Below are 21,338 nucleotides of genomic sequence, written 5' to 3'. Positions count from 1 at the left end.
TTCCTGCTTTGGCACTGGCAGTTGTATAATAGCACTGCTGTGCTACCAGAGCTACTTTGGTGGGTGTGTCTCCCAAACCACCCATTTGCTGATTACACAGGGGCTCAGTGCTCCTTTCTCAGTACTCACGCATGGCATGAATGAACTCAATTCACTTTCACCCTGACTGAAAAACCAAGCAATTTAATTAAAACACATCAAAATGTTTGAATCATCAAAAATATAAAAAAGACATCTCATATTCTTCCTTTGAAGACATGAAGTTTCAAAGAACCGAGATTCACCACTTAGTTGACGAGATTTCCAATTTTCACAAAACCACACTAGTGGAAATCATGCTCACCAATGTGTAGTGGAATAGAAAGAGATAAATGTGTGCAGCACAAAAATAATTTCATACAACAAAACAATAAAAGTACAGTGTAGCATAACTATCAGTGCAGGAGAGCAACCGATGAACTAATTACAGCCAGTTTACAAAATAGTAGCAGTTTGAGGGGGCAGCAGTGTGAAGGCTTTGGTTGCAATGGGAAAGATGCGGGACATACTGCAGAGTTCACTAATTTCAGAAACAGCTGGTCTCTTCAGCCCTGAGGTTAAGGGGATAGTTCACCTTCAGTTGCTGGTCCACACTGACTTGCATATAGTGGTTTTTTCCCATACTATGGAAGTCAATGGGGACCAGCAACTGAAGGTGAACTATCCCTTTAAGAAGTGATTTGATCTGGCACAATGGCAATAGATAGGATGCCTTGTTAAATTCTCCAAGTGATGCATCACCTCCATATGGGAGTCAACAAGCAACTTTTGCATTAATAGCCCAGATTATTAACCATTACATTACTCACGCCACTAACTAACGCTTTGAAGGTTGTTTGCTATGCATTGGTGCTAATTTGCTAAATTAACCCATGTTAGTCACTCTCACAGTTGCGTCAGTTGTCTATACCAGTGTTTCCCAACCTTTTTTTAGATTTTTGAGTGGACTTTGCTGTTCCGATGAGCATAAACGGTATACGAGTGGAGCGACTGAGCGGAGTGCACACGCATAGAGCGGGATAATACGCAGAGCCTCACACCACGTGAAAGTGAAACCTGAGCGGTGAACTAATTTTCGGCAGCCGAAGACATCAGAAATGGATATTATATAATAGATGCTTTTTTTGAACATTTTAGCAATTTAAAAATATTTAAAAAATATTTTTTTACACGGCACCCCGGTTGGGAAACACTGGTCTATACCATCACATTTTGTGTGATCTTTGTGCGTCCAGTAGCTAGAAGTACATTAGAAAGTGTTATGGTCAGCCATAATACTTCTAGTTTTTTTTAAAACATGTAGATGAAAAGTTTGTGTTAATGTTATACATTTTATACAAGTTATAATGTTATACAAGTCTTACAAATTGTACTGTCGCTTTAAAAGGAAGGTGGAGGTCATAATGGTACTTCACCCAAACACTCCCCGATTTCCTCTACAGGTGTTAGTTTGTTTAATAAAGTGTCAAAATTTGACCTTGAATTTACTAATACTAATTAAGCTACACACTTGTGAATGCTTTTGTCATTAATTTATATTTTATATACTCACATTGTATACATGTACGTGCAGGCTTACCTTTAGTCTTACACACCAGACATGGTGAACGAGCAAAAACTATTAAATATAGTAACACATGCAGTTTCCTTATCAGTCTTTGTACCTACAGCAAGCTCGTCATTATTCGATGCTATCTGTATCATGCATTTACATATCCAGTTGACAACCAGTGGCATTTACCACCGACCATGCTCAAAGATGCATTGTCTTTTGGATATTTTGGATACATCGCTGACGCTTTCCTGAGGGCTGAACTTGGCCCACACCCTCCTCATACACTGCCAGCACTCGTTAACTCCGTGTCCTCATCGTTGTCCCACATCTCCCCGCGGAGGCGTGCCCACGCCGCTCAAATACAGCGCTGCAGACGCGCGCCAGGCTACTCATTCGGTTTGTCAGAGCGTACAGTGAAGGTAAGCAGAGCCGCGCTGCACACGCCAAGGAGAACATGCGTTTGTCTCGAACCATATCCACTCCCGACATTGTGAAACAGCGCGTTCGTCTTAGTGTATCGTGAAGCGCCACTACCGCTACAATTTCGATTTTGGTGAAAAAAGTTTTACGAGGTGACAAAAGGTACGACTGTTTGGACGTCTACTTTCCATTTAGCTGTTTGTGGAGGACGCGTGATTTACCTGTGCCGGACCAAAAGCGAAGATTGCATGAAAGGTGAGTCTTTCACTGATACAATAATATTTATTTGTTCTGCCGCCCTTAAGTTGTACCAGTTTAAGATTGTCTTCCAGGCTGACCCACTGAAAAGTGGCTACTGGTCTCAGCTTATTTGGTCTTTAGCTGGGATATTTCATAATTGTGTATTTGACTTTCTTGATGGACTGTAAACTAGTGATGGATGTCTGCCAGGCCCATTATTCAACTGAACAAATACGGTGTTAAAAAAAGAGTTTATTTCATGTTAATATCATTTACAGCTATTAAATTTGTATTTAATCATTTCACCTGACCGGAGTCCCAGTAAAACCAAGCTAGAAAACTAGCAAGCAACGTTAGGCTGATTTAAGTCAGCAATATCAATAATGGCATGAGTTACTTAAAAAAAGCATGATCAGTCAACCACTATGAAGTAATTGCACTGGTTTGTAATAATTAACTCTTGAAAAGTTGTGGATGACCATATGAGGACCTCTGAGTAAATATAGACTTTCACTTAAAGCAGTGTTTTTTGCTTGTCTCTATTATTAGTCTGCGACCATAAGATAATCATCAGAATTGTTTTACATTTAAGCCTACTGTATCTGACTATGAATGTTCTTATCGTGAGTAAATCTGAGTGTCTCTTTCTACAGCAAATGAGGCAACAAAACACATTGGACAAATTTTGTGATTATCCAAAAAAAAAAAAAAGCCATTTTAGACATAGGCCTATAGTTCACAAAGCACATTCTGGTTCAGATGCTCACAAAGGTATTCTAAGGGAAAGGTCATTTTCTTATAGATGTGCTTGTTTGTGTGTCTACTTGTTGCTTGTAGATCAGATCAGTCTAGGTTTTTTCTTGTTTGCATTTCTCACTTGACACGCTATAACACACCATTGTCTTTGGGACAAGAAATATTTGAAGGTGGCGGGATGACGTCTAAAGCTGTTTCCTGTAGAAAGTTTCTCCTCAACAATAGGGATTGGAGCTAAAAACAGTTGGAGGTCTGAGTGGTGACCAACATCAGAAGCATTTGGGGATGCTGAAATAATGGGCCAGAACAAGCGGAAAAAATAAAATGCAGCACAATGGTATCGGCCACATGGCCGGCACAATGTGGGAATAAAAGTGAGATGTTTTTGGGAACACGAGACAAAAGAAAAACCAACCGCAAGTGTTACATAACTTCAGCAAGGCAGAACTACAGCACCCCTCTGTGCATTTAGACTTGGCATAATGAGGCCCTCAAGGGCATGTTAACACGGGGTTTGTTAAATGCATGTTTGAAATGGCTGATGTGCATGTTTCAACACTCTAAGTATATAATTAAGAGAAATGCTTGAACTGGGCTGTAAGAAGCAGGGTAAGAAACTTCTGGGAACTTCTGGCAAGGTCATATGCCAATGTAGATGGAGAGTAGTTTCTTGATCAGTTGCATGATATTTTGGTACCATATTGATTATCAGCCGATGTTAGATATTTATTTATAAGGATCAGTATTGAATATTTACTTGTGTGCATGCTCATTTTTGACAGAATTTTTATATCAGTCCATCCATCCCAACTTGGAACAAAATCTAACTTAAACATGAACAAACTCTTATAAATAAGCCCCTTTAAAATGGTGTAAAGTTAAATATTGCTGAATTGAAGTGGAAAAGTACTTTTCGATGTCCCCACACACGTTTGTTATTGTCCTTTTTCCAGCAGAGTGTCTCGGATGACTCACAGACGTTCTTCCACTCTTGCTAGACGCAAATGTGGCCTGTTTAATATTTGAAGCTCCTCTGCGGCACGCAGGAGGAGACAACGCATAAGTGTGCATTAATACTGGACTGAAATGGATCCTATCCTGAGATCTTGGGTGTGGATTTATTTGTAGCCATTTTTCCATGAAGAGCTGACAGACAGCTGCAGTCGGGTTGCCACATAAGAACATAATGTTCTGGTTCATTTTATGTTTAAACAGTAAGGTAGTGTGTAGCTAAATAAATATGAAGTGAAAAACATGGTTAAGAAAAGTAACACTTGGACCACACTAGTAAATATCTCTTTGGGGTAAAGAGCATGTTGTGTTGAGATTTTCACCTCATGAGCATGACAACATCTTTCTCTACCTTCTTTGCTTCAGATCTCAAGGCTATACTCAGCTGTGCCACACTGGGAGGCTTACTGGATAAGCAGAAACATCCCTGTGACTCCAAAAAAAAGTGTCTCCGCTGTCTTCTATCACAATGGCCCTGGCCTCCTTCCATCTGATGCAAACTCTAAAGAACTCTCCAGCGGCTCTGCGTCGGCGATTCCGTCGTGACCACACAGAGAGCCTGTCTCACGGCGATCCTCTCTTCAAAGTGCACTACCTTGGCACCAAGAAGATCTTCTCCCTGGACTTAGAGCAGGCAGAGGATGCCATCGATCGACTCCTGGATGGGGCCCCTGGGAAGCTTTCTAAAGATCACGCCCTGGTAGTGCGACCCCGATATGTCGAAGTTAAAGAACTAAGCACTGGAAGACAGCTCACCAAGACCTACTTGCAGGATATCGCATACTGTGCCTCGCACACGGCCAGACCCAATGTGTTTCTGTACATCTGCAGGCAGCCCGGTCAGCAGCTACAATGCAGAGTGTTCTGGTGCAGTCGGGCAACAATGGCCCTGGCCTCCTTCCATCTGATGCAAACTCTAAAGAACTCTCCAGCGGCTCTGCGTCGGCGATTCCGTCGTGACCACACAGAGAGCCTGTCTCACGGCGATCCTCTCTTCAAAGTGCACTACCTTGGCACCAAGAAGATCTTCTCCCTGGACTTAGAGCAGGCAGAGGATGCCATCGATCGACTCCTGGATGGGGCCCCTGGGAAGCTTTCTAAAGATCACGCCCTGGTAGTGCGACCCCGATATGTCGAAGTTAAAGAACTAAGCACTGGAAGACAGCTCACCAAGACCTACTTGCAGGATATCGCATACTGTGCCTCGCACACGGCCAGACCCAATGTGTTTCTGTACATCTGCAGGCAGCCCGGTCAGCAGCTACAATGCAGAGTGTTCTGGTGCAGTCGGGCAGAAAGGGCAAAGGACATGACCGCCTGCCTGGCAATGTCGTTTCAGCAAGCGCTCAACGACTGGCAGGGTGGATGTGCCACTTTGCCACAAGGGGAAGGAATCACTAAAGAGCCAGAGATTCCTGGTACACCCACTGCACCCAAAGGGTCAACATTGCCAGCTAGTCTGGGGAAAGGTGAGTTGAAGCAGGACAAAGTGGTGACAGATGAGTACAGTGTTCCTGTAGCTCAAACAGAAAGTTGCTAGCAATGCCAAGGTCATGGGGTTGATTCCCAGGGAATGCATGAACTGATAAAATGTACCTTGAATACAAGTCACTTTGGATAAAAGCGTCTGCCAAATGATTTAATATAATGTAAATGTGTGATGAATGCAACCATTAGAATCTTTTATTATTTTACATTTCCTCAAGGTTCTATTTTTCTATTTCACAGTTGTAACTGTATTTGTTTTGGATTTTGTGTTGCAGTCCGTTGGAAGAAGAGGGGGTCGGTGTCCCGCAGTCCTCTCCGTGCCATTTCCAGCAGAGGTTCTGCCAGCGACAACTGGCACTGATGGTCACCAACCCACCCTGAACCTTGACAACATTCATTTTGTGATGCTTGGGAATTTCCAGCATTGAATGTGAGGAAAAGAACAACCACACCTACAGCTGATGGAATTTTTGAGCTTTGGTAGAGTTTGCAACTCAAGTGCAGAGTCCGTATCTGAACAGCCACCGCATTTGAGTTTACCAGTTTACCAAAGTGATAAAATATGGGTTTCTAGAGATCATTGTTTGGTTTTGGAAATTGATGGGTTCAGTCATGCTGGTTTAAATGTCATCTCAGTTTGCTTAAGGACTATGAGACAAAACCAAAGCTGTTCATCTGAGCTGAACCGCTGTCTAGTTTTAAAGCCATGTATGCATCACAGAGTTGAGTTTTTCAAGTCAGTCTCCTCCTCTGTGTACAGTACATGTCTGGGTAGTTTGTTGATGTGACTGATGAGCAGTGAGACAGTTTTTGTTTGTATTAGAGGTGTCAGATGAGGATCTGTGTGGAAAGTAGGTGGATGCATGATGGTAAACAGTAGCAGGACCAGGACATCAAAGTAAGTGCTTTGGAAAACTGTTTCTATCCCAAATACACAAAGGAAGCAATGCTCCTTTTCATATGGCCAAATCCTCCACACATTGTAACTGATGATTGAATTAATATTACACCCTCAATGTGACCATCATTCATGGTGTATTATTTACTTCATATTTGTATACCAACTTGACATCATCAGCACTGGTTGTAATTTAGCATTGGAAAGACAGAGGTACAGATTCTTGTTTCTGGTTGGTCTATCATAGCCATATCCTGCTTTGCCTGGTTCTACCTCAATTTGCCATTTTTATTCATTTGAGTTGTTCAAGGTTTGAACTTGAAGCATTGGTTCCTAGGTTCCAAACAGATCAAGAGGAATAGTGTTAGTGGTATTGCTGTGTGCACTTAAAATTAGAATATTCTCTCCAAGCACCTGCATTCCAGCAGTTTTTTAGGCTTTTTTTTCTGTAACTGCAAGTTGTTTCACTACATCAGCTAATTTTTGTCTAAAAAGAAAAAAAGCCAACTAAGTCACTGTCTCCAGGCAACAGCTTAAGACATCAGAATGCTGACTGATTCAAAGGTATGCTTGCATAGAGCGTCATGTCCTTGAAAAAGCAGCATCTTTGCACTGCAGTTGTGTGTATAAATCTAATTTTTAAGTGGCCTAGTTGCATAAACCAAGTATTTTAAACAAGGACACCCTGCTTTGCATGACTGGAACAATCAAGATTTCCTAGTAGAAAAGATTGTCCAGCACCATAAGTGGATATTTCCTTCACACTATTACATACGCTCACTAAGAATTACATCATATATAACAGTAGTATACAGTCAGTGCCTTATGGTATTAAAAATTCTGCCTGATGTGTTACGCCAATTACATCAAAGGATTTTTTTCTCCATTTTATCCTTATGGATTTTATTTAAAATCATATTAAACCGCATCTCGTACTACAATGACCTCAGATCTGTTGTTGGATCTGTTCTGTCTGCTTTATGAGGTGTTTAATGTTCTATGAATGTTCTTGTACCTTATTTTAAACCTATTTTCATGTACGTATTTAAATATTAAATGTATTTTATGGAATATTAAACTTTTTTTTATACATAAAACATTTGTGTCCTGTATTCTATTAATTTATTGAACACAAAGACATCACTAACTTTTAAAAAGCCAGTTGTTACTTTAATTTTCAGGACTGATTGGATCCTTAAAGAGGGAGCAGTTTCTGTGTAAGTCATGGGGTGCAAATCTTTTAATGCGAGGGATTAAAATGTTCCTGGTCTGATTTCGTAACTTTTCAAAGACATGTTCGTGGTTCACAAAAACATGCCATGGCTGATATTTAGAAGCTTAAAGTCTAAGTGGGTCTAAAGCTGTCATTATTAAACATCTTTGTTTATACATAAATTAATGCTCCTTAATGTCAAAGAAAACCAAACATGTTAGTTCATGGTTCAAATTGTTACAATTCTAGATTGTGATGTTTGGAGTTTTAGGCCAAATGGTAAAAGCAGTGATCCTTTGGAGTTTAATACCCTTGGATGTTGTTGTTCATTTTTATTTGGTTGGTAAATGACGTCGAGTCCTGTCGCTGCCTTGAAACCTTTGGACCTCAGAAAGGCTTAGGAAATGAAGTCTTAGTGGCTTCAACTCTTCCACAAATACGACACAAAGTAGGGGATACAGTGTATTAGAGGATGATGGTAAAATCTAACCTAAGGCCAAAACCAGTAACCACTGTGGCTCTTGGCAGAAAAATAAGTGATTCTGTGCCACAGCGAAATGAATATATGCAACAGACACAGGATATACAAAGAAGGCCTAAGACTTTGCTGTTTAGATTTTTGTATTGTTTTTCTTACGCCCCTTATCGTATGAGCACAATGACAAAAGAACGTTCCAAATATTTGGATCATAGATTTCCCAGACTCTGTGCTCACCCAGATCATAGAATGGTTCCTCTTGGCTTCCCTGAACCACAATCATCTCCAGGAAATTCAGGAGGGCCCCAGTGACCAGGAAGCACTCTGGGAGGGACAGGGTTTGGAGGTAGCACATGTCCAAAGAGAAGGGGTTGTCGGGAGGCGGCATTGTGCACAGTCCCACCAACTTACTCACCATGTCCCACACATGAGTTCCTACAGGGCAGATAAAAGTTTCCAAACTTTGATTCAGGAACATAAAGAAATAGTGTTTATAATAAAATTGTGAAAATATGGCCAATAAAAGTTATAAATAACTTCAAATAAATATGATCTTAAAACCTTGGGATGTTGAAACCCAGTCTGTGATGGAATTCAGCTTCATTGGTGTATCTTTGACTAGCGTATCAGGTCCTCTGACGTTTACTAGGCGCTTATGATTGGATTGAATCCAGACATAAGGTTACCCATACTTGGCATAGCCGGCTAACAGGAACAGGGTGCAGTTCATTTCCTGCAATGAAAAAAAATATATTTTGAGAGCCTTGATCACTTCATGACAATCAGAAATTTAGTTTTAATATCTTATTTTAAAAAATATTGTGGAATATATTAAAATAACAGTTATTTTAAATTGCAATAATACTTCACAATATTAGTGTTTTTACTGTATTTTTGATGAAGAGAAATCTTAAAGGGGTCATATGATGCTGCTAAAAAGAACATTATTTTGTGTATTTGGTGTAATGAAATGTGTTTATGCGGTTTAAGGTTAAAAAAAAACATTATTTTCCACATACTCTACATTATTGTTTCTCCTCTATGCCCCGCCTTTCTGAAACGCGTCGATTTTTACAAAGCTCATCGGTCTGAAAAGCAAAGTGTGCTCTGATTGGCCAGCTATCCAGTGCGTTGTGATTGGCCGAATACCTCAAGCGTGTGACGGAAATGTTACGCCCCTTACCATACTGTGATGCCCTGTCAGGCCGGAGCGTAACATAAAACCATGTCTGCATTTGTGATCGGAGAAATGACAAACAACAAGTGCTACTCTACACTGCTCAAAACTCGCGTTTGAATCGTCAGTGGCAAATCCTTTAAATATAAAAAACGTACTTACAGTCTGTGAGTCAGAACAGCCGGCATTGTAGTCTACTCTACCAGGATCAGGAAACAGTCCTCCATAAAATGCACTGGACACATCTGAATATTTGGGTTAAACTGTTCTGGAACAGTGTTGTAAATACAACTTAACCACTGATTTCTAGTCGTGTCCTCTTTTGGAAGGCCAAACAAAGTAGTTTCGCTTTCACAACGTAAAAGCGTCACACACCGCGAGTGAGCGGAGGCCTGAGGCCTAGAGTGAGCCGCGGCCTAGAGTATGCGGAGGTAGAACGAGCCATTTTAGGTAGGCGTGGTTGAATATCTCTTTGGATTTGAGACTTTAGTCTTTGCAACTTTACAGATCTTCTTTATGCACCAAGAGCTTGTAACACTCCAAAGAGAAAGGAAAAATTGAAATCGCATCATATGACCCCTTTAAGAGACTCCAAACCTTTGAACGGTAGTGTTTATTTTCTCCAATCTAAACTAATATTTCCAGTGCATTTCAAGATTGGTAATGTTCTTAATCTGTGAATTTGACATTGGCAATGATACTCACAGGAACAGCGATCTCTCTCTCACTGGGTGAGGCTGGCAGAAGATGAGAATCAACATTCCTATAATTGAGTAATGAAAATAATTGATATACAGCACTTAGCTTATAATTGGTACAGTCTAAGGATATTTTTTCCTCCACCTGCTGGGAGTTTGTTGCTGTGTGGCGTCTGGTGTCTCTGGTTTGTACTGTGGAGGTGTATGCACCAAGAGCTTGTAACACTCCAAAGAGAAAGGAAAAATTGAAATCGCATCATATGACCCCTTTAAGAGACCCCAAACCTTTGAACGGTAGTGTTTATTTTCTCCAATCTAAACTAATATTGCCAGTGCATTTCAAGATTGGTAATGTTCTTAATCTGTGAATTTGACATTGGCAATGATACTCACAGGAACAGCGATCTCTCTCTCACTGGGTGAGGCTGGCAGAAGATGAGAATCAACATTCCTATAATTGAGTAATGAAAATAATTGATATACAGCACTTAGCTTATAATTGGTACAGTCTAAGGATATTTTTTCCTCCACCTGCTGGGAGTTTGTTGCTGTGTGGCGTCTTGTTTGTGTTGTGGAAGTGGCCCTTTTCCTGCTAAAGGCGAGCTGGCGTAGTCGCTGTCCAGGCTGTAACTGCTACTGCAAGTTGAGCTGGTAAAGGTGGAGGCCACAGATACGGCGAACCCAGGAGAACGCCATATCTGTGAGCAAAGAAACACTCTCTGTAAGATATAACTGACGCTGATGCAGCAGCACTTGAGCCTGAGACTATGTTTATTGTTTCCGTGTGCATTGAATTTATTTAATACACGAGTTTCACAATTTGAGTTGAATTACTGAAATAAATGAACTTTTCCACGACATTCTAATTTATTGAGATGCACCTGTACTAGTATGTTTAAAAATGTTTGAAGGTGCGCTTTGTAACTTAACATCTCCAAACATCTTCTCAAACACATTTTTCCATATAAAAAAGTGTGAGAGAGAAAATAAAAAGAGATAAACAGAGAAGTAAAAATCCCACCAAGTCATCATTGACCACAGTCAGCAGAAGTTCCTCTCTACCTCTTAGCCAGGGCTGAAAATAATGGAAGCCCTACAGACAGACATAAAAGACTGTGGCATGAGCTTTAATTACCTCACAAAGTCCTGAAGTTTTAATTAAAAATGAAATTGTACATTGTATTGCTTCAGGAAAAGCCCACCTGTAAAGAACCCAGTATTGCAAGCTCCGACAGGAAGTGCTGCAGTCTTGCCCTTTGTTCTTGTTCCTGCATCTATCACAAAGGCAAAACGGTTTATATAATTATTAGTTCTTATAACGTACACAATACACACTTATATAACAAAAAATTGTTTTTTAACCTTCTAATGTTGAAAGAACAGGATTTGATGAAGCCCACATCTACTAAGGGCTCGTCGCTTCGTTACTAGGCAACGGCAGCCAAGCCTGTCATTGCCAGCGATGGGTTGAGGAGAAAATAAAACCCTTTGCATTTAATATGGGAATTTACAATTAATGTTTTCACCAAACACGTCATCATAATACGACCTCTGCAGCACCGTTTATGGCTACCAAACAAAATCTAACCAATTACCTAAATAACTAGAAATTTGAGCACAAAGCATACGCGCATAAATGAGCATGTAATCAAAAGAAAATTTGTATATACTTACACCAGAACTCGTGTTTTACATGTACACTGATGGAAAATCAAACCAATCTGTTGTAAATGAGATGCATTTATATTGAGCAAATTAATGCCAGCACACTGTCGCGCCTATTTCCACATCCACTTCTTTGTCTTCCCCCTGCCTGCAATGCATTTTTGGGGGGAAGTTAATAATAATAGAGTAATAGTCTCTTATCCTAATGTTTTTCCTCCACGGTTTTGGGAGTTTCGGAATTCAGGTCTTCGTATTTCTCGCGCTGATCATTGTGCAGATGCTTCTGTCGCGCGCAAGGGATCATCTGCGTGTTGTGCTCTTAAAGAAAAACGTAAAATATCCCATAACGCCTGTTAATACTTTTGTATATTTTTGGAGAGTAACATTTAACACATCATCACAGGATACATTTGACAAATGAAATCTAATCAATTCCAAAACGAATATTCAGTGACTTTTAAAAGTTTCATGATTAAAAGTTATTTATGACCAAAAGGCAAAATCTGGAACTTACAGCCATATGATTTTATAGCCAATGATACACTGCCGTTTTGTATTCAGTTAAGAATTATCCAATGTTCATGTAGCTTAATATAATAGTGCTGTGGTCAGGCACTGTAATTTAGCTAAGTAGCAAAAGCAAGGTTATTATTTGCATTTAACCACAGTGCCAGGTCATCACTTCTTGCCTAATAAACAGAGTTAACTGATTAAATGAAGAAATGATGCAGTATTAATGCTTATGAAACTGTGGTTTGGCTGTCTTAGGTGGGTTAGGCTGGGGTTTAGATGGTTGGCCTGGTGGTCTCCCAACCTGGCCAGCTAACAAGTGCCCGAACCCACTATAAAACCATCAAAGCAGACTTCAAAATTCTCTCATGACAATCATCTGTCTCCCACTACTAATACTGCCTGTGCCAATAAATTGGTGACTTTTACATCGGTACATTTGTATGTTTCATGTTCTTTAACCGTTTCATCTGTTTATCATAAAAGGTCAATAATTTCTTCATATTTAATTTCAGCAAATTAATCAATCACACATAAAATTCAGGTTAACACGTAAGGACATAATCTGTAGTGGGTGAATTCTGTGTTGACTACAATTCAGCTGTAGACAGAAAAATGACTCACTGCTGCATATATCAAGTAAAATGATGTCACGCCACCCTGTTGCCCACAATAGGAAGTGAACACAATAGCAGGCACACGATGCTGCCAGAAGATATTCAGTGGAATGTGTATTGTCTACTAGTGGAGCTACAAAAACACTCTGGGACAGAACACATTATGTACTTTCTGTTTTAATGAGTCAGTGATCTTATTAATTGGTCTGCTGTAAAACCAAACGCTGTACCAACGTAATGATGCCACTGTTTCACTTTTAGTCACTTCTCAAAATATAATAAAGTGTGATATGAGATCACTGGTTCAAATATTTCGTTTCTTCCTTTTTCTCATAAGGGGACCATCATTCCTGAATGCCACTTCTAGTTTCAAATCAAAATTGTATTTCTAAATTGGATGCCAAAAGCTTCAGCCTCTTGACATTTTAGTTTTGAAAGCTATTTCAAATATGAAATATGAAAAGGTCAAATATGAAATCATTCAGTTTTCTAGTGTTACATCTGTTCATTTAAGTGGTTATCGAATGGTTTACATTTCAAAACTGACCTCTCATTGACCGTCTGACAGTTTAGTTGACAGTATTATGTCCTTTTCCTGTAGCTACACTGTGCTTTTTAAACACTATCTATGGACATCCTGTAAAGATTACATAGCTTGAAAAGAGCTCAATATTCAGCCACTGTTTATTTAAATAGTCCTCTGGACCTTTAATGTGAGAATCTTTATAACAGAGAAGTACAATATGTCTGCTCTATTCAGTTACACTGAAAAGCTTGTTTCATCCTTCTTTTTTCACTCATTCTGCTCTTTCCATTCAGACAAACCCTTTAAACGTCCCCTGAAATATATCCATTCATCAGCCTTACACAAAATATTATTTTTATTTTCACCCTGATTCATGAAAGCTGGAGACTGTGGTACAGGTTTTCAGTTCATTCATTTGTTTTCAGGCCAAAAAATTGTTGATTCCATTGAACACTGCTGTCTGCGCAAAAGCTTTATGTTCAGTCCTTGAGTGAATTATTCTTGTCCTTTTTATTATATTTCTCTCTCTCTTTATTCGGTTTCCTTTCCTTTCCTTTCCACCTCTCATCTCTTGTATGTTGATATGTGGATGGGTGCTGAAGGCCATGCTGTGAGAGCAGAGTAAGATTCAAATGGGAGGAAAAGACACTTTTGAAAAGACAGTTTTGCAGTCTGTTTGAACTTTATTACAGAATTGGTCATATCTGTCAATAAGATTCTCATGCTCTCTTTCATTGTTTTTATGAGTTGAAAATTGAAATGAGCTTAATTGAAAAATGCTCTTGTTATTTCATCTTGTTAGACTTGTCAGTTGTCATAATGAATTCTGTTATTCTTCATTATGGAGGGGAAAAATAGAGAACTAACTGTGATTGATCACACAGAGTTGGCCTGTCATGCTGGGTGCATTTCCTGTCATATTATGATGACATTGTACATGTGACAGTGACACATTCTCATGCTTGGATAGAATATGGAGAGCAGATTCATTCACATATTTAATTTCATTCAAAGTTTCATTTTTATATGGTTCTGTCCTTGTTATTGTAACATTTATTATCTCCCTTTTACTTTGAGTCAATGGCAAGAAATAAAAATATTATAAGGTGTTTCTGTGACATTTTAAATTTCATTTTAAGTTTGACCAAGGGATTGGTATTATGAAAGAAAGGAAAATTATATCTCAAGTAATTATGACATCACTTATGAAAAAGCCTCTGTTGCTTTATTTAGGCTATTTAATGGTCCAATGTCTTCATATATTAAATGCTTAATACACTATCTATCTCTCTATCTATCTATCTATCTATCTATATTTATTTGCTGGTTGGTTGACACTCTTTATTTTGTCAAGTTCTGAGATTTCAGCAGTTGTTGACACGAACAAATACATTCTGGTATAGTTCACGCTCAATTGCACGTTTTCTCCCCCATAGAAAACCATATTAACGCTTAATATAAGAAGACTGAAAAGCCCAAATTTTATATACAATTTATATACTATGTACAGGCAAGCAACGCGCTAAACCATTAAGCCACGTTAAGAGTTTTCTTTATAATGTTTTTTTTTCTACAGGAGTAGAGAATTCACGTGAAACTTTGTGCGTTCCGTTCATATTCTCGGCTCATCTGCTTTCCTGTGCGTAGCCTAATATATTTTATTAATAAACTGTATACCAGATTTGGTCTATCACTGTCTTCGTCCATTACCTTAAAGGCAGAGTAAGCGATTTCTGGTAGACAATGTTGATATTTGAAATCACCAAAACAAACAGCCCCTATTTTGCTAGCTCCGCCCCACATATATGTACGCAACCCAGGCAACGATTAGTTCTGTGAAACAAAGCAAAACCAATGTTACACCGTGTCTACGGACGCGGCGGCGCAACAAATCCCCGACAGAAAACTGCTGCCGGTGAGTAACACCGTAACATCTCCTCCACATCACGAGTAGACACGCCCCTTATTGCTGATTGGCTACAAGTTTGTTTTGCTATTCGGCCCGAATCAGTTTTCTAAAGTGTTTTTGAAAAATCACATACCCTGCCTTTAAGCATTTTCTTTATAGGCTATTGTTTTTATGGATGGATGCAGTTCAGCGTGTTGCGTTCATATTCTGGGTTCATCTGCTTGCCTGTACATAGTATTAAAATGGCTCCCCCCCCATCCCCTCTCCCCCTTTATTGACGTTTTCAGAATCATTACAGGTATCTAATGACTTGTCATTAAGGAACACTGAATTATTTTGCTGTTACAATAAAATGTCAAAACCAGTTTACTCCATATTAAAATACAAAAAAAGGAATGAATAAAATGCCTCATAACAATGCACAGAGTACTTGTTAAAAACCATAATCATTTAAAAGTCTACACATATATAGGGAATTGGTGATCTCCTGTATTTTTCTGTTCAATCTGGAGATTGACAGTTTATCGGAGTTCCTCGTCTGGTGTCCTGTTAACGCTTCCCTGAGTGGTGGTAGCCAGTCTCTAAAACTAGACTTGTATAGCTTCCTAGCAAAATCAAGATGCAGTTGGACTCATCTCTCCGCTAGTGTGCACAGTCCAAGAAGGGAGAGGGCATTGGAATATCCTTGATGCCTTTGGCCCAGTATAATTTTACAGACCCGTTTCTGCACCCTTTCTAGCCTTTTAACTTGATCGGTAGTCAAAACTGTGCCAAACAGGTACTGCATACTCTAGTCTAACACAGGGCGCACATACCCTGTGTAGATGACCAATTCTTGATCTCGAACACCAAGTTTCTTTAGCCGGCGTAGAGCAAATGGCTTTCTGTTGGCTGAGGACAGCATGTGATCTACTTGACCATCCCATTTCAAATCGCTCTGGGTGGTACCCCTAAGATTTAAGTCACAGATCTCCCCAAGTGTTCTGAGATCTCTGATCTCAACCTATTCTCAAACTTTAAATGGGTAAGAAGCCCGGGCTCGCTGGCTTGGAGCCTGGGCGTGGAATGTGAGACGCCTAGTGGGCCACTTTTGGTAAGCAGAACTGGCACTGCGGGATGAACCGACCCCCCCCCCCGGAACTGACGTACCAGCAAGTGTTTGTGGACCAGCATGGTGTGAAGACTATGCACAACGTGGTCCGGCAAATGGCTATGCCACCAATTCCTTACCCTCTTTTTTCAGTTAACCGTGAGTTGGAACTGTTATTAAATTTGGGCACATCATGGCTTCTCTTTGGGATATAACTGAATTAGTCACTATGTTACTGACTGTTCCAGAAACTATCCCTGAGGAGCGAGTCTTCATGATCTATCTGGGTAATATTCCTTTTGATGTGGAACTGGTGTCTGTGGAGCTGAATGCACTGAAAAAAATTAATCTGAGTGGATGTAAATGTTACGTAATTATTTTTTTCCTTTACAAAATTTATCTACGTAATCCCAGCCAATCTTCTTAGGTACACACACATAACAAACAATAACCTTGTTTTATTTACTCAGTACAAAATAATTACTTCCCTTCGCATTTTTGGTTTGGAAACCCTGCACATTCCAGGCGAAGAGAAGTCTGCACTAAACTTAAAGGCAGAGTAAGTGATTTCTGGTAGCCAATGGCACGTGGACTAAACTTAAGGTAAGAATAAAGTTAGCAAAGTGACGTTATAGTTGGTTGTCTTTACAGTTTTCGAATTGTTGTATGAAAAGAGGCTTTATTTATGTGTAATTTGAAGATAACGTTGTTGTACGTGGACTAAACTATGGCTACGTTTGTAGGTGCTTCTGGATGACGCTGTCCTACTTGAGCTCCGCGAAAAACAAACCCAATATTTCTACACGTGAAACAAGGAGGTAATAAGCACACGATTATGATAGTATGGTTTGTGTGCAATTTTCATGTGATTGGAGCTATTTTCATATCAATAATGGATGTTTATTATAAATGCTAAGCATATATTTCAACAACATGACTAAAATCCACACTAGATCGCGATCAGAAGTTAATACAAACAGTCTATGGTGGTTTAAAATGAATTTTGAGTAAAAGCGTGATAATAATCTCTTAAATCGTGTTATGTAGCTTGATGCTAATTGTAGCTCTAAAGCACATGTCGCCATGAGCTATTCTATTCCACAAACTAATTTGATAAAATAATTCACATAAGGTCCCAAGAATATATATTTTTTGTTTGCTTGTTTGTTTTTATAAAAAGACTTCAATTGATCATATTTACCAAGGGTACCAACAATTCTGACCACGACTGTACATATATATATATATATAAAAAAAAAAACTAACCTACTGTATAAAAATATACAGGGTAGCTGGATAAGGAGTGCAAATCACAGTGTGTCCGTCAGATATAAGTCCTCTACCCTTGCAGAGGAGAGTCATTATATAGAAATATTAGGAATGGCTGGTAGGAATAGAGTGACTTTCTGTATCAGTTCTTATTACAGCGGAGTTGGAGGAGCATCCGACTGAAGACACTCTGCTGTCTGATCAGGATTTGTACTCCATCCTTGTGGTCAGCAAAGCCAGGGATGGAGGTCTCTAGAAGCAAACTGAAATAGCCATCGAGGGAACAGAGGTCCTTTTTGCTATTCCCAATGTAGCACATGCTTGCACCTACCTAATGGGCCTTGTTTATGCCTTGGAGTTAAGCTATCCAAAGAAACTGAATTCGGACCATGTTTGTGAGTCTGTTAATGTTCAAGGTGCATTTGAAGGAAAGATGACTGTTAAGAAGTGAGAAACGTGACTCATGGAAAACATTGTGCACAATGTGAATTTATTTAAATAGAAACACAAATAAAATAAAATTTTGCTTTATAAGAAGATCTGCTTCATTTCTACATTGGGATCATGTTTGTGTGCTTCTTGTTTTAAAGTCTTAGACTATGTTACTGTTAAGGACTGAAAAACAATTTTATAGAAAATATTCTGTGCCGTTTTTACTATCAAATGGCAAAAATGTCAGCTTTATGTGATGTAATAACTAGATTTCCATATTTGATGAGTATATATTCTCCTGGCATTCCATTGAAAAGTCCCAGTGGTGAAATAGTAAATAGTTGTAAAAAAAAAAAAAATAATACTGTCAATCAAAAATACACATTTAGAACTCTTAAAGTTATGTAGATCACACACAAAAAAAATGACTAAAGAAATACTAAAATTGAGTGTACTTTATGTGTACATTTCCTTTCAACAGACAGAAAAATTAAGTAGTTTGTACAAAGACTGGTCTTGTTTGATCTACGTAATAAAATTGTTCAAAAAAAATCATCATCTTTTATAAGTAAATCAAGCAGAATTTTTTTATCAGTGTGGGGAGGAGATCTCTGTACTGACTGCCACACCGATGGGATACTCCATCACCAGAGTCCCTGAAGGCAATAATACCTTTGCATACATCATTAGGGTGCCGTTTGGTGACCAATTTGTTGTGAAGCAGGTGAGTCTGTTTTTATTAACTGCATTCTCTAGATCAGGAGGATTCAAATCGGGGCTGCAATGGGGTACTAGGGGTGTGCAGAAAATCTGAGATTGAGGAAAGCTAGAGTTTGCTGGAATGATCTGGTTTTCAGAGTTCGGTTTCATTCTTCCAGTATATTTCAGAGGACCTTTTCGAGTACTCTCTGGAATTTAAATGGACTTTGAACATCATGCCTCAAATGGAGGCCTATTACCATTTTTCCTCTGTGACTGCTTTCATCCTTGATGTCCGTGATATCCAGAATGTCTGTAAGAACCAATAACTTAACACTTAACTTTTACTCTTAAGCTATTGGCCATCTGAGACATCTTAACATTTTAACAACTTAAATACTTTTGATTATTGGTGTAGTACTATGTTGTCTGCATGCATTAAGAGGTGTGTGTGTGGTGTTTTGTTTTTGTTTTTTTTCCCCCTCTCTCTCCACAGTCCCTCCGGTTTTTGACGGTGTGTGTGCTGACTATGGCATAAGCTTCATGAAGGACCATAAGAAGTATGATTACTTGTGGGACATTACCATCGGGCCCTACACACTGACCTCGCAGCTTGCATCTGAGCGTGGCTACATCATGACCAATTACAGCACCACCTTAGTATTGGATGTTCCTCTCTTTACCATAGGATATGTCTATGAGGTTAGACTTAATCACTTGCAGGACCCAGTTGCAGACGTCATTTTAAGTTCCTCAATTACCCTTGAGTCGTTGACTGTGTGGCTGACATTTAATGTCTCTGTTAATAGAATATTACTCTGCAGCAGTTCTATGGTACTTTTGAACTTCTCACTAGAAATTCTAAAACCTTGAAGATTGAGCAGTCCTCGGCCAAACACTGCCTCTTCCAAACCACTGAGCTCTTGGGTAATGCAGCTTTTAATGGCTTCACACAAATCTATGGCATTGGCATCAGAAAGTGCATTTCTTTTTGGTTCAGCTTTCTTGATCCAATATGGGTCTAGGGATGGAGTGGTAAAGGATTGTGTAAAGTGACAAATGCAATGTTCAGTTTGCTTGCAGCTAAAGTTTCTTCTTTGCAGTGTGCTCTACTGAGGGTGTGATGACCGTAGTGAGTGACATCGCTAAAGCGGTACCTAGATCCTGCCAGAACCACACTATTGGACACAAACTGCAGACCTCAAGAAACTGAGTCCAGAGTCCTCTTCTCTTTTGGACTTAACACCTGTGGCACTAGATTTCAGGTGTGTTGCCGAATTTCTCCACAACGACAGTAAATCCTAAAATTGACCTTGTGAGAATGGGCCAGGGTTGCCAGGTCTGGGTAACAAAACCAGCATTCCGGGGAAAATTGGCATCAAAATTGCTCCAATCACATTCTAGGGGGTCCTCCTCGGTTGAAATTGCGTTCTGGGGGGCAGGCTGGTGTGCTTCAACCCACCAACTAAAATAAACCGCGGCAACGGTATAAAAGTATCCCAGTTCTGTGGAGGAAAACCGTGGACTTGGCAACAATCGGACCGGCTAGTGGTCCCCATAAGGGAAATAAATGTATTAAAAATACTAATTTATGTAAAGATGCAAAAATGTCTGAGGGCTAGGTTTGGCATTGGTTTTGATTTAGTGGATAAATATTGTTGGGTCAGTATTTATAAAAAGTGTGTGGGTTTTGTGATCAATGCGTTTAAAATCTGACATGTGAAAGTGGCTTTATTCAACTTCTTGCTATTCAGATTGATCAGCAATATGTGACTTATGAAAATGAGATCATATTTCATGAGTTGTATTCCACAGACAGTAGGCCAGTCATCACAAGAGATGCTGCATACAGGTATATTTAAATGATGATTAAAATTATTACTTGTCTATAATTTTAAGAGCTAAACCGGTCCAACTATCACCAAAATAAGTTTTATTTTTGCTTGGTTTCTTGGCCACACGGCTAACTATTCTTTTTTCTTTTTTCTTTTTTTTTAATCAGGAGGACCGTGAGGTGCATTTACCCAGTACGTGGCATTGAAAGCCTTTTTGTGGACCGACAGTTCAGAGCTGAGACACCTGGAATTGGACAAATCAAGGACCCTGTGAAGGGCAAGTTAATCAGCTTAATTACCAATGATTTAGAATCATTTGGTGTGTTTGTAAGTTCCTATAATAATCTTGATCGTGCCTTCTATTTTCAGTTCCTTCCCAAATGCTTAAGCCCATGCAACTGCAAAAACAATCTGTTATGAAGCCCTCTTTTCAGGGACCTGTTGCAAGAAAACCAGCTGACTCTGCATGAGTGGGATGGTGGAGTGAGCCCCTAGACGAAAATGCCCAGTGGTCATTAGGTGGTATTGACTTCTAGTACACTGTACACTGTTTACAAGAAAAGTCATGGCAACTTATGTTTTTACATTAACTCTTCAAGTTGAGAAATTTTAAATTAAGTTGAAGTTTAATGTAAGTTAAAGACTTGTACAATTCATTTTACTTTAAGGCAGCAACTGAACTCTAAGATTTTAGGTTGAAATGGGTGGAATTTCAGTAATTATTTATTTTTTCCCCCCAGGACCTAATGGAGGCTTTTAGATGTGACGTGATATTTAATAAACTTGTATCTTAAACGTTTGTCATGTGCTGTT

The 21,338-nt window shown here is 39.3% G+C and overlaps 1 protein-coding gene, 1 long non-coding RNA gene and 2 pseudogenes across 2 annotated transcripts; 3 read left to right on the top strand and 1 right to left on the bottom strand.

Moving 5' to 3' along the window:
• Positions 1-1,710: 1,710 nt before the first annotated feature.
• LOC107707061 (uncharacterized) lies at positions 1,711-5,993 on the top strand. Its single transcript, XM_016510940.1, has 4 exons — positions 1,711-2,269; positions 4,388-4,888; positions 5,303-5,490; positions 5,785-5,993. Exons 2-4 carry the CDS (start codon positions 4,491-4,493, stop codon positions 5,868-5,870), a joined length of 672 nt encoding a protein of 223 aa, XP_016366426.1. The 5' UTR covers positions 1,711-2,269; positions 4,388-4,490; the 3' UTR covers positions 5,871-5,993.
• A 27-nt stretch (positions 5,994-6,020) lies between these two features.
• On the top strand, positions 6,021-7,078 carry LOC107707063 (uncharacterized). The gene is made up of 2 exons (XR_001636220.1): positions 6,021-6,988; positions 7,026-7,078. It is a non-coding gene; the product is annotated as an uncharacterized LOC107707063 (long non-coding RNA).
• An 874-nt stretch (positions 7,079-7,952) lies between these two features.
• On the bottom strand, positions 7,953-11,247 carry LOC107707045 (uncharacterized; annotated as a pseudogene).
• Positions 11,248-16,194: 4,947 nt separating this feature from the next.
• Positions 16,195-21,007, top strand: LOC107707059 (uncharacterized; annotated as a pseudogene).
• The last annotated feature ends 331 nt before the right edge of the window (positions 21,008-21,338 follow it).

Source organism: Sinocyclocheilus rhinocerous, unplaced genomic scaffold (assembly GCF_001515625.1).
Source record: "Sinocyclocheilus rhinocerous isolate Xijiao unplaced genomic scaffold, SAMN03320098_v1.1 scaffold865, whole genome shotgun sequence".
NCBI lineage: Eukaryota > Metazoa > Chordata > Actinopteri > Cypriniformes > Cyprinidae > Sinocyclocheilus > Sinocyclocheilus rhinocerous.
This window is presented reverse-complemented; position numbering and strand designations above follow the sequence as displayed.